The sequence below is a fragment of the Salmo salar genome, chromosome ssa12, assembly GCF_905237065.1.
Source record: "Salmo salar chromosome ssa12, Ssal_v3.1, whole genome shotgun sequence".
Taxonomy (NCBI): domain Eukaryota; kingdom Metazoa; phylum Chordata; class Actinopteri; order Salmoniformes; family Salmonidae; genus Salmo; species Salmo salar.
The window spans coordinates 11,152,501-11,165,000 of NC_059453.1; the positions used below are offsets into that span (position 1 = coordinate 11,152,501).

The 12,500-nt window shown below is 43.2% G+C and overlaps 1 protein-coding gene across 1 annotated transcript in view; it reads right to left on the bottom strand.

Moving 5' to 3' along the window:
* Positions 1-12,500, bottom strand: part of LOC106592099 (collagen alpha-1(XI) chain) — a 72,814-nt gene that overhangs the window by 23,299 nt on the left and 37,015 nt on the right. Inside the window, exons 23-40 of the mRNA XM_045690679.1 lie at positions 10,947-10,991; positions 10,211-10,264; positions 9,925-9,969; positions 9,715-9,768; positions 9,378-9,422; positions 6,269-6,430; positions 5,999-6,052; positions 5,526-5,579; positions 4,113-4,157; positions 3,950-4,003; positions 1,904-1,948; positions 1,617-1,670; positions 1,389-1,442; positions 1,161-1,214; positions 970-1,077; positions 707-796; positions 449-502; positions 182-289 (exon numbers count right to left, since the gene is read on the bottom strand). Coding sequence (XP_045546635.1) covers positions 182-289; positions 449-502; positions 707-796; positions 970-1,077; positions 1,161-1,214; positions 1,389-1,442; positions 1,617-1,670; positions 1,904-1,948; positions 3,950-4,003; positions 4,113-4,157; positions 5,526-5,579; positions 5,999-6,052; positions 6,269-6,430; positions 9,378-9,422; positions 9,715-9,768; positions 9,925-9,969; positions 10,211-10,264; positions 10,947-10,991 — 1,179 coding nt within the window. The remainder of the gene's footprint in view (positions 1-181; positions 290-448; positions 503-706; positions 797-969; positions 1,078-1,160; positions 1,215-1,388; positions 1,443-1,616; positions 1,671-1,903; positions 1,949-3,949; positions 4,004-4,112; positions 4,158-5,525; positions 5,580-5,998; positions 6,053-6,268; positions 6,431-9,377; positions 9,423-9,714; positions 9,769-9,924; positions 9,970-10,210; positions 10,265-10,946; positions 10,992-12,500) is intronic.

A 12,500-nucleotide genomic window follows, 5' to 3' on the forward strand; every position in this document is an offset into this window, starting at 1 on the left:
AACTCAGAATATGGAACACAGAATATGGAACTCAGAATACGGAACTCAGAATATGGAACTCAGAACTCAGAATACGAAACTCAGAACTCAGAATACGGAACTCAGAACTCAGAATACGGAACTCAGAACTCAGAATACGGAACTCAGAACTCAGAATACGGAACACCTTTACAGTACCTACCGGTTCCCCCTTCTCTCCCATTGGTCCAGGTCCACCCACAGCCCCTGCCCTCCCAGGCTGACCAATGGCACCGGCTGACCCTGAAGGACCCCTCTCACCACCGGCCCCCTGCAGAGAGAGAGAGGGGGAGGGGGGTGGCGATATACATATGTGCATTATACATCTTCACACTGTCTGTCTGGTGTCTGTGTTGGCAGGGAAGATGGAGAGAGAGGAAGTGAGGAATAGAGAGAGGACAGAAGTAGAAGGAGAGGAGAGAGGACTCACTATAGCTCCTGCTGCTCCGACTGGTCCTTCACCTCCTTTCAGACCAGCAGGACCCTAGGGAGAACACACTGCTATCACACCATCACAGGATCAGTGTGTCAGTGTGTCAGTGTGTCTGTCTGTCTGTCTGTCTGTCTGTCTGTCTGTCTGTCTGTCTGTCTGTCTGTCTGTCTGTCTGTCTGTCTGTCTGTCTGTCTGTCTGTCTGTCTGTCTGTCTGTCTGTCTGTCTGTCTGTCTGTCTGTCTGTCTGTGTGTTACCATGCCCCCGGCTGCCCCTCTGCTGCCTCTGAAGCCCCTGAGTCCTGGAGGACCAGCTTTCCCAGAAGTCCCTCCTGTACCCGGGTCGCCCTGGAAACAACAACAACAACAACAACAGCTCTGATTGGTGGAATGCTCATGAGGTCAATTTAACTAACCAGTGAAGATGATTCTTGTAATGACTGGTAATGGTGATTATCGGGGTGAAAACAATGATGATGATTGTGATGATTATGATGATGATTACGATGATGAAGAATTACCTTAGCTCCCTCCTTCCCGGCAGCGCCAGGTAAGCCCTGCTCTCCCGGTACGCCAGGTGACCCGGGGTGACCTCTGTCTCCCAATGACCCGGTCTCACCTGATTTACCCTGCAGCAACCAATCAGGTTAGAGAGAACACAAACAGACCAATCAGGTTAGAGAGAACACACATAGCAACCAATCAGACTCACCTGTGGCCCCACAACACCTCCTGGACCTGGGGGTCCCGTCTTTCCTTGGAAACCCTGGAGAGAGAGAGAGAGAGAGAGAGAGAGAGAGAGAGAGAGAGAGCGAGAGAGAGAGATAAGGAGGAAAGAGGGGGAGGGAGAGAGAGAGAGCAAGAGAAAGAGAAGAGAGAGACATTAGTGGATGGATAGGTATATCTAGCTAACTTCTTGTGACCTCTAACCTCTACTCACCGGTTCCCCTCTCTGACCTGGGTGACCCGGAAGTCCATCTTTCCCCGCTGGACCCTACACACACAGGAAGGGACATCACAGTCACACAGTTCAACATCCTGTTACACTACAATGACAGCAGAACTGAGTGTCCTCAATAGTACTCTTTTGTGTGTGTGTGTGTGTGTGTGTGTGTGTGTGTGTGTGTGTGTGTGTGTGTGTGTGTGTGTGTGTGTGTGTGTCACTCACGTTGGGTCCCTTGGGTCCTGATTCCCCGTTCCGTCCTTGTGGCCCTTGAGGCCCCTAGACAACACATAAATTAATCAATCAATCAATTAATTCGTCAAACACTTATCCAACCAATCAAACACGTATTCAACCAATTAAGCAATTAGCCAGTTAGCCAATTAACAAATCAGCCAATCAAACACTTACACAACCAATCAACAAATGTACTAATTAACAAATCAGCCAATCAACTAAATAACCAATCAATCAATAAACCGATCAATGAACCATGATGTTCCTGTCCTTACCCTGTCTCCAGTTGGTCCATGAGGTCCATCATGTCCAGAGGAGCCCTGTGACAGACAGCATGGAAAACAGACAAGTCAAAAACAATTGTATTGGTCGCAAATCTGTCATTCTGCCCCTGAACAAGGCAGTTAACCCACTGTTCCTAGGCCGTCATTGAAAAGAAGAATTTGTTCTTAACTGACTTGCCTAGTTAAATAAAGGTTAAATAAAGTTAAAATATATATTTTTTAAATAGACATATTTAGTAAATATTCTTGTGGGTGTAGCGAAATGCTTATGTTCCTAGCTCCGACAGTGCAGTAATATCTAACAATACACAACAATACACGCAAACCTAAAAAGTTAAAGAATGGAATCAAGAAATCTAGAAATATTAGGACGAGCAATGTCAGAGTCCAGAATATAAATATATATGTACAGTGCCTGTACATATTCAGATCCCGTGACTTATTCCACATTTTGTTACGTTACTGCCTTATTCTAAAATGGATTTAAAATAAAAATCCTCAACAATCTACACACAATCCCGCATAATATAAAGCGACAACAGGTTTTGAGAGATGTTTGAAAATTTATACAAATAAAATATAAAAATCTATGTATTTACATAAGTATTCAGACCCTTTGCGATGAGACTCGAAATTGAGCTCAGGTGCATCCTGTTTCCATTGATCATCATTGAGATGTCTTTTCAACTTGATTGGAGTCCACCAGTGGTAAATTCAATTGATTGGACATGATTTGGAAAAGCACACAGCTGTCTATATAAGGTCCCACAGTTGACAGTGCATGTCAGAGCAAAAACCAAGCCATGAGGTCGAAGGAATTGTCCGTAGAGCTCCAAGACAGGATTGTGTCGAGGCACAGATCTGGGGAAGGACACCAAAACATTTCTGCAGCATTGAAGGTCCCAAAGACCAGTGGCTTCCATCATTTTAAAATGGAAGTTTGGAATCACCAAGATTCTTCCAAGAGCTGTCCGCCCGGCCAAACTGAGCAATCAGGGAAGAAGGACCTTGTTCAGGGAGGTGATCAAGAACCCGATCGTCACCAGACGGAAGCCACTCCTCAGTAAAGGGCACATGACATCCTGCTTGGAGTTTGCCAAAAGGCACCTAAAGACTCTCAGATAAATCAGAAACAAGATTCTCTGGTCTGATGAAACCAAGATTGAAATCTTTGGCCTGAATGCCAAGCGTGACGTCTGGAAGAAACCTGGCACCATCACACTACAGTGAAACATGGTGGTGGCAGCATCATACTGTGGGAATGTTTTTTAGTGCCAGGGACTGGGAGACTAGTCAGGATCGAGGGAAAGATGAACGGAGCAAAGTACAGAGAGATCCTTTTTTAAATGTTATTTTCTAAAATGTCTAAAAACCTGTTTTTGCTTTGTCATTATGGGGTATTGTGATGTCATTATGGGGTATTGTGATGTCATTATGGGGTATTGTGTTTAGATTGATGAGAGAGGGGAAAAAACATTTAATTCATTTTAGAATAAGGCTGTAAGAAAATGTGGAAAAAGTTAAGAGCTCTGAATACTTTCCGAATGCACTGTATTCAATTATAGAATACTATACATTATACTATTATCTTATAGAATACTATACTGTATACTATACTATTATCTTATATAATACTATATATATACTATTAACTTATAGAATAATATATATTATATATTATCTTATAGAATACATACTATACATTATATGATTAAGTTATAGAATACTTTACCTTATACTGTACTATAAACTATATACTATTAACTTATATAGTACTATACTATATACTATAATATTAATCAGTGTGCGTGAGACTGAGGTTATGCTCCAAATGGCATCCTATTCTCTATGTAGTGCACTAATCAAAAATAGTGCACTATAAAGGGAATAGGGTACCCTTACCAAAGGCACCCTATTATCTGTGTAGTGCTCTACTTTTTAGGGTGCAATTTGGGATGCATACTGTGTTCTGGCTATTACTGCTGGATAGAGAGTTTATGATGACCTCATAATGATTAGAATGGATTGAACTCTGACCTTTCCCCCTGTCTTCCCTGTTGGTCCCTTGGCACCCCGGCCCCCACGCACCCCCTGCAGGAAAAACAACAGTATTACACACATAGATAAACACACATAAGCAGACACACACACACACACACACGCACGCACACACATATGTACACACACAGACAGTACTCACATTAGGACCCCTCTGTCCTGCACTGCCTGCTTCCCCCCCAGGGCCCTGTGGAAGAGAAAACAGGACAGACCGTTACCATGGGTACACCATACAGCCCATTACCACGGATACACCACTCATGTATTAACAACATGTCAATATTTTCAATATACTGTACTTGACAATAAACTGTACCTGACAAAATACTGCACTTGACAATATACTGTACTTGACAAAATACTGTACTCGACAATATACTGTACTTGACAATATACTGTACTTCACAATATACTGTAGTTGACAAAATACTGTACTTGACAAAATACTGTACTTGACAAAATACTGTACTTGACCATAATACATACCTGATAATATACTGTACTTGACAATATACCGTACCTGACAATATACTGTACCTGACAATATACTTTAAATAGCAATATAATGTACCTGGCAATATACTGTATACTTGACAATATACTGTACCTGATAATATACTGTACTTGACAATATACTGTACATGACAATATACTGTATACTGTACTTGACAATATACTGTACTTGACAATATACTGTATACTGTACCTGGCAATATACTGTACTTGACAATATACCGTACCTGACAATATACTGTACCTGACAATATACTTTACTTGACAAAATACTGTAAATGACAATATACTGTACCTGACAATATAATGTATACTGTATCTGACAATACTGTACTTGACAATATTCTGTACTTGACAATATACTGTACTTGACAATATACTTTGTTTGTGTTTTCTAAAGTACCGACTTGATGAAAGTAGAAACACAATATAAATACAATAAATATTGATAAATATTGTCCATGTCCGGCAGGGCCCGTATGGCATAGAATTACATATAGGATCTCTATGTTATGAATATCTATATATGGGTGCGTTGGTAAATTCAATCTGGCTATCTACTCCTATTTCAGAGCACTGTCGTCCGAGTGTGCCAGAGCGCAGAAAAACTGATGATTTTATGAACACTCAACACCCAACACCCGTGTCAGTAAATGTTGTCAAAAAAGCATTATTAAATTGTTGCCAGTAGCACCGTTACAGTCACCAATGCTCTGGATAACATGAAAACAGCCTAACCAGCTCTGCTGTCGAGTAAAATGGTCAGAGTGAGGTGTTCTCTCATTTGTGTCTGAAAGTAGAAAGTAAGCCAGCCAACGTTGGCCAGCTAGCTAAGGTTGTGAGGTCAGAATGCTCGGATCAACCCTACTCTCCGGCCAGATCTGCCAGTGTGCCCTATGAACGCTCCTAGAGCGAAACACTCTGAATTTATGAACGGACAATCTGACAACGCTCTGAATTTAGGAACGTCCAGAGCGCACTCTGACACTCCAGATTGAATGTATGAACACCCCCTATGGTAAAGCCTCCCTCTACTACTCACCCTCTTCCCCTTCTCTCCCAACACTCCAATAGATCCAGGAAAACCATCCGTGCCCTGTTGAAACACACAGAAACATTACTGCTACGTTCAAACAATGTGTTAGCCTTCTCTGTGTTGCTGCTACGTTCAAACAATGTGTTAGCCTTCTCTGTGTTGCTGCTACGTTCAAACAATGTGTTAGCCTTCTCTGTGTTGCTGCTACGTTCAAACAATGTGTTAGCCTTCTCTGTGTTGCTGCTACGTTCAAACAATGTGTTAGCCTTCTCTGTGTTGCTGCTACGTTCAAACACTGTGTTAGCCTTCTCTGTGTTGCTGCTACGTTCAAACAATGTGTTAGCCTTCTCTGTGTTACTGCTACGTTCAAACAATGTGTTAGCCTTCTCTGTGTTGCTGCTACGTTCAAACACTGTGTTAGCCTTCTCTGTGTTAACTAATATGTTTATTTGTTTACTTGCTATATTTACTCCTCTCACCTTAGGTCCTTTTTGTCCCGGATACCCCGGCAACCCTGGAACTCCCAGTTTACCCTGAAAGAGAGAGAGAGGAGGAGAATAGAAGCAGAGAAGATTGAGTCTTCTGGAAATGTTGACTTCATATAACTTTTTGATACAAGGTAATGCCTAGGCTTTAGCTCAGTGGGCTAGCGCAGACAACAGTGGTTCAAAATCGTATTCAAACACGCTCCCCCAACCTCCTTCCTCACACACACACACACACACACAGCCCATCTGTGTACCACCTACCTTTTCTCCAGCGATGCCCACGGCTCCAGCCTCCCCCAGGGGTCCAGCCTGTCCTTTAGGTCCTTCAGGACCATCCTCTCCCCTTGACCCTGGGACCCCGTTATCACCCCCGTCACCTTTCAGCCCCATCTCTCCCTTAGAGCCGGGGAACCCATCCTCACCCTACAACCCAGAACAGATCAGAAACACAGAGATAATTCAGAGTAGTGCTGTGTAAAACACAGAGATAATGCAGGGTAGTGCTGTGTAAAACCAAGGTTAACTCGGGGTAGAGCTGGGTACAACACAGAAATAATGCAGGGTAGTGCTGTGTAAAACCAAGGTTAACTCGGGGTAGAGCTGGGTAAAACAGAGATAATGCAGGCTAGTGCTGTGTAAAACCAAGGTTAACTCAGGGTAGAGCTGGGTACAACACAGAGATAATGCAGGGTAGTGCTGTGTAAAACCAAGGTTAACTCGGGGTAGAGCTGGGTACAACACAGAGATAATGCAGTGTAGTGCTGTGTAAAACACAGATATAACTCAGGGGTAGAGCTGTGTAAAACAGAGATAATGCAGGCTAGTGCTGTGTAAAACCAAGGTTAACTCAGGGTAGTGCTGTGTAAAACACAGAGATAACTCAGGGGTAGAGCTGTGTAAAACAGAGATAATGCAGGCTAGTGCTGTGTAAAACCAAGGTTAACTCAGGCTAGTGCTGTGTAAAACCAAGGTTAACTCGGGGTAGAGCTGGGTAAAACACAGAGATAACTCAGGGGAAGAGTTGTGAGCATGTGCTGAACAATTGACAAGTGTCTTCACAGACATTTTCCACCTCTCCATGTCTGAGTCTGTAATACCAACATGTTTCAAGCAGACCACCATAGTCCCTGTGCCCAAGAACACCAAGGTAACCTGCCTAAATGACTACCGACCCGTAGCACTCACGTCTGTAGCCATGAAATGCTTCGAAAGGCTGGTCATGGCTCACATCAACACCATAATCCCAGAAACCCTAGACCCACTCCAATTTGCATACCGCCCCAACAGATCCACAGGTGATGCAATCTCTATTGCACTCCACACTGCCCTTTCACACCTGGACAAAAGGAACACCTATGTGAGAATGCTATTCATTGACTACAGCTCAACGTTCAACACCATAGTGCCCACTTAGCTAAGGACCCTGGGACTAAACACCTCCCTCTGCAACTGGATCCTGGACTCCCTGACGGGCCGCCCCCAGGTGGTAAGGGTAGATAACAACACATCCGCCACACTGATCCTCAATACAGGGGCCCCTAAGGGGTGCATGCTCAGTCCCCTCCTGTACTCCCTGTTCACTCATGACTGCACGACCAGGCACGACTCCAACACCATCATTAAGTTTGCTGATGACACAACAGTGGTAGGCCTGATCACCGACAAAGACGAGACAGCCTATAGGGAGGAGGTCAGAGACCTGACCGTGTGGTGCCAGGACAACAACCTGTCCCTCAACGTGATCAAGACAAATTAGATGATTGTGGACAACAGGAAAAGGAGGACCGAGCACGCCCCCATTCTCATCGACGGGGCTGTAGTGGAGCAGGTTGAGAGCTTCAAGTTCCTTGGCGTCCACATCACAAACAAACTAACATGGTCAAAGCACACCAAGACAGTCGTGAAGAGGACACAACAAAACCTATTCCCCCTCAGGAGACTGAAAACATTTGGCATGGGTCCTGAGATCCTCAAAAGGTTCTACAGCTGCACCATCGAGAGCATCCTGACGGGTTGCATCACTGCCTGGAATGGCAACTGCTCGGCGTCCGACTACAAGGCAATACAGAGGGTAGTGCGTGAGGCCCAGTACATTACTGGGGCCAAGCTTCCTGCCATCCAGGACCTCTATACTAGGCGGTGTCAGAGGAAGGCCCTAAAAATGGTCAAAGACTCCAGCCACCCTAGTCATAGACTGTTCTCTCTGTTATCGCACGGCAAGCGGTACCAGAGTGCCAAGTCTAAGTCCAAGAGGCTTCTAAACAGCTTCTACCCCCAAGCCATAGGACTCCTGAACAACTAATCAAATGGCTACCCAGACTATTTGCATTGCCCCCCCCCCCTCACGCTGCTGCTACTCTCTGTTATTATCTATGCATAGTCACTTTAATAACTCTACCTACATGTACATATTACCTCGACACCGGTGCCCCCGCACATTGACTCTGTACCGGTACCCCTGTTTATAGCTCCACTATTGTTATTTACTGCTGCTCTTTAATTATTTGTTCTTATCTCATACTTTTTTTGTGATTTTCTTAAAACTGCATTGTTGGTTAAGGGCTTGTAAGTAAGCATTTCACTGTAAGATCTACACCTGTTGTATTCTGCACATGTGACAAATAAAGTTTGATTTGATTTGTAAAAGATTGAGATAACTCAGAGTAGAGCTGTGTAAAACCAGGGATAACTCAGGGTAGAGCTGTGTAAAACCAGGGATAACTCAGGGTAGAGCTGTGTAAAACCAGGGATAACTCAGGGTAGAGCTGTGTAAAACACAGAGATATCTCAGGGTAGAGCTGTGTAAAACACAGAGATATCTCAGGGTAGAGCTGTGAAAAACACTGAGATAACTCAGGGTAGAGCTGTGTAAAACACAGAGATATCTTAGGGTAGAGCTGTGTAAAACCAGGGATAACTCAGGGTAGAGCTGTGTAAAACACAGAGATATCTCAGGGTAGAGCTGTGAAAAACACTGAGATAACTCAGGGTAGAGCTGTGTAAAACACAGAGATATCTCAGGGTAGAGCTGTGAAAAACACAGAGATAACTCAGGGTAGAGCTGTGTAAAACCAGGGATAACTCAGGGTAGAGCTGTGTAAAACACAGAGATATCTCAGGGTAGAGCTGTGTAAAACACGGAGATATCTCAGGGTAGAGCTGTGAAAAACACAGAGATATCTCAGGGTAGAGCTGTGTAAAACACAGAGATACCTCAGGGTAGAGCTGTGTAAAACACAGAGATAACTCAGGGTAGAGCTGTGTAAAACACAGAGATATCTCAGGGTAGAGCTGTGTAAAACACAGAGATATCTCAGGGTAGAGCTGTGTAAAACACAGAGATATCTCAGGGTAGAGCTGTGCCTCTCACCTTCTCCCCTTTGCTTCCCTTCATTCCTCTAATTCCGTCCGCTCCCTGTGGCACAGAGACAGAGAACACACACTTACAATGGAACCCAGAGACAGAGAACACACACTTACAATGGAACCCAGAGACAGAGAACACACACTTACAATGGAACCCAGAGACAGAGAACACACACTTACAATGGAACCCAGAGACAGAGAACACACACTTACAATGGAACCCAGAGACAGAGAACACACACTTACAATGGAACCCTGAGACAGAGAACACACACATACAATGGAACCCAGACACTGAGAATCAGAACAAACAGAATGGAACACATAGATTTAGAATGTACCTTCACTCCTCTTGATCCTGGATATCCTATAGGCCCCTGGACTCCTGGTGGGCCCTATACACACACACAGAGACACGTCAGTAACATCACACACACACACACACACACACACACACACACACACACACACACACACACACACACACACACACACACACACACACACACACACACACACACACACACACACACACACACAGGTAGACTTACTGGTAGTCCCTTCTCTCCTGGAGTCCCCTCTCTCCCTGGGTGACCCTGTAGACATGAGGACAAGATAATATGGATGAGAGCGAATATGTGTGTGTATGTGTATGTGAGTGTGCAAGTGTGTTAGCATGTGTGTGTGTGTTAGCGTGTGTGTGTGTGTGTTAGCGTGTGTGTGTGTGCTAGCATGTGTGTGTGTGTGTGTGTGTGTGTGTGTGTGTGTGTGTGTGTGTGTGTGTGTGTGTGTGTGTGTGTGTGTGTGTGTGTTAGTGTGTGTGTATGCAGTACTCACGGTAGGTCCATCATTCCCAGGTAGTCCCTGCAACCCTTTCTTCCCTTGGGGCCCCTGAGAGAAAAAGCATGGGTGATTTTAATTACAACCTACACCTTTATTTTTACATATCTCATCATATCATATGGAATATGTCATATAAAGTATATGTGTATATGTGTTGGCATGTTTTAATCACAACCTACCCCTTAACTTTGACATGTTTAATATGCAGTATATGTTGACAACATGCTTGGGACAGTCCTACCTTAACTTTGACATGTTTAATATGGTAGGACAGTCCTACCTTAACTTTGACATGTTTAATATGGTAGGACAGTCCTACCTTAACTTTGACATGTTTAATATGGTAGGACAGTCCTACCTTAACTTTGACATGTTTAATATGGTAGGACAGTCCTACCTTAACTTTGACATGTTTAATATGGTAGGACAGTCCTACCTTAACTTTGACATGTTTAATATGGTTGGACAGTCCTACCTTAACATTGACATGTTTAATATGGTAGGACAGTCCTACCCTAACTTTGACATGTTTAATATGGTAGGACAATCCTACCTTAACTTTGACATGTTTAATATGGTTGGACAGTCCTACCTTAACTTTGACATGTTTAATATGGTAGGACAGTCCTACCCTAACTTTGACATGTTTAATATGGTAGGACAGTCCTACCTTAACTTTGACATGTTTAATATGTAGTATATGTTGACAACATATTTAGGACAGTCCTACCTTAACTCCTGGCAAGCCTACCAGGCCCTGAGGACCAGGAAAACCCTGTTAGAGACAGACAGAGAGAGGGAGTTAAGAGTGTGTCGGCGTGGGTGTTACTGAAGTGCAGGTCAGATGCTGTTTGTTCACCCCGCCTGCTAATTACCCATTCGCCACAGCCTGACTACATGTGATAAAGCGAACCTGACCCTAACCTGCCAATATAGAAAATGCACTGTACAGTCAGAGATGGCGTCAAAAAATGTTGACAGACCTTTTTAGACAGGCTTATTTTTCTGCTTATCATTTACAACATTTTGGCTATTTGTTAGTCAACTTGGGTCTATACTTAGATACATGCAGCTTCTCTTCTGTCATTACTTGTTGTCCTAGACCAGTGGTTCCCAAACTTTGTATAGTCCCGTAGCCCTTCAAACATTCAACCTCCAGCTGTACCCCCTCTAAAACTTTTATAGTCCCGTACCCCTTCAAACATTCAAACCTCCAGCTGTACCCCCTCTAAAACTGTATATAGTCCCGTACCCCTTCAAACATTCAACCTCCAGCTGTACCCCCTCTAAAACTTTTTATAGTCCCGTACCCCTTCAAACATTCAAACCTCCAGCTGTACCCCCTCTAAAACTGTATATAGTCCCGTACCCCTTCAAACATTCAACCTCCAGCTGTACCCCCTCTAGCACCAGGGTCAGTGCACTCTCAAATGTAGTTTTTTAGCATCATTGTAAGCCTGCCACACACACACTATACGATACATTTATTAAAGATAAGAATGAGTGTGAGTTTTTGTCACAACCCGGCTTGTGGGAAGTGACAAAGAGCTCTTATAGGACCAGGGCACAAATACAAATATACAATAATAAAAATAATAATAATAATCAATAATTTTTCTCTTTATTTAACATCTTACAGAAAAAAAACTTATTTGTTCATCAAAAATTGTGAATAACTTACCACAGGTTAACGAGAAGGGTGTGCCTGCCCTAAAAGACTAATAAACCCTTGCTCACCATAATGTCATTAATCAATAGAATGAATGTTTCAATCTAGTTGACATTGGTAAAGTTTGTTATCTCTTTCCTATTTCATCTCTGCTTGTCTCGTGCAGCAAAGACATTTAGGGACCGGGGAGAAAATATGCTAACTTTAAACAAAACGGGAAAGATTGTCTGCGCAAAATTTCCAAATGAAATCAGTTTAACGGGTTTTAAGAAAATGAAAAGCTGTTAAAAAGACCCAACATGTTTTTGATAAGATTGTAGTTTGGGTTGGATGCATATTTTATGTGGTTGAAAAACGATCCGTTTTTATGATGCTGATAAAGACAGCACTGCCACCTTTAAAGACGGTCGCTCATTCACTCTCTCAAGATGCCGAAATACATAAATAATATTTCTCCACTCCTGTTTCCAAGTCAAAATGTACATTTGGCGTTTCATTTTACTGCAAGAAATGCTTAATTCCGTAGGAGTTCATATTGTATTAGGCTATGTGAGAGGTTATAAACCTACAGATAATATGATATGAGACTATGTGAGAGGTTATAGACTATGTGAG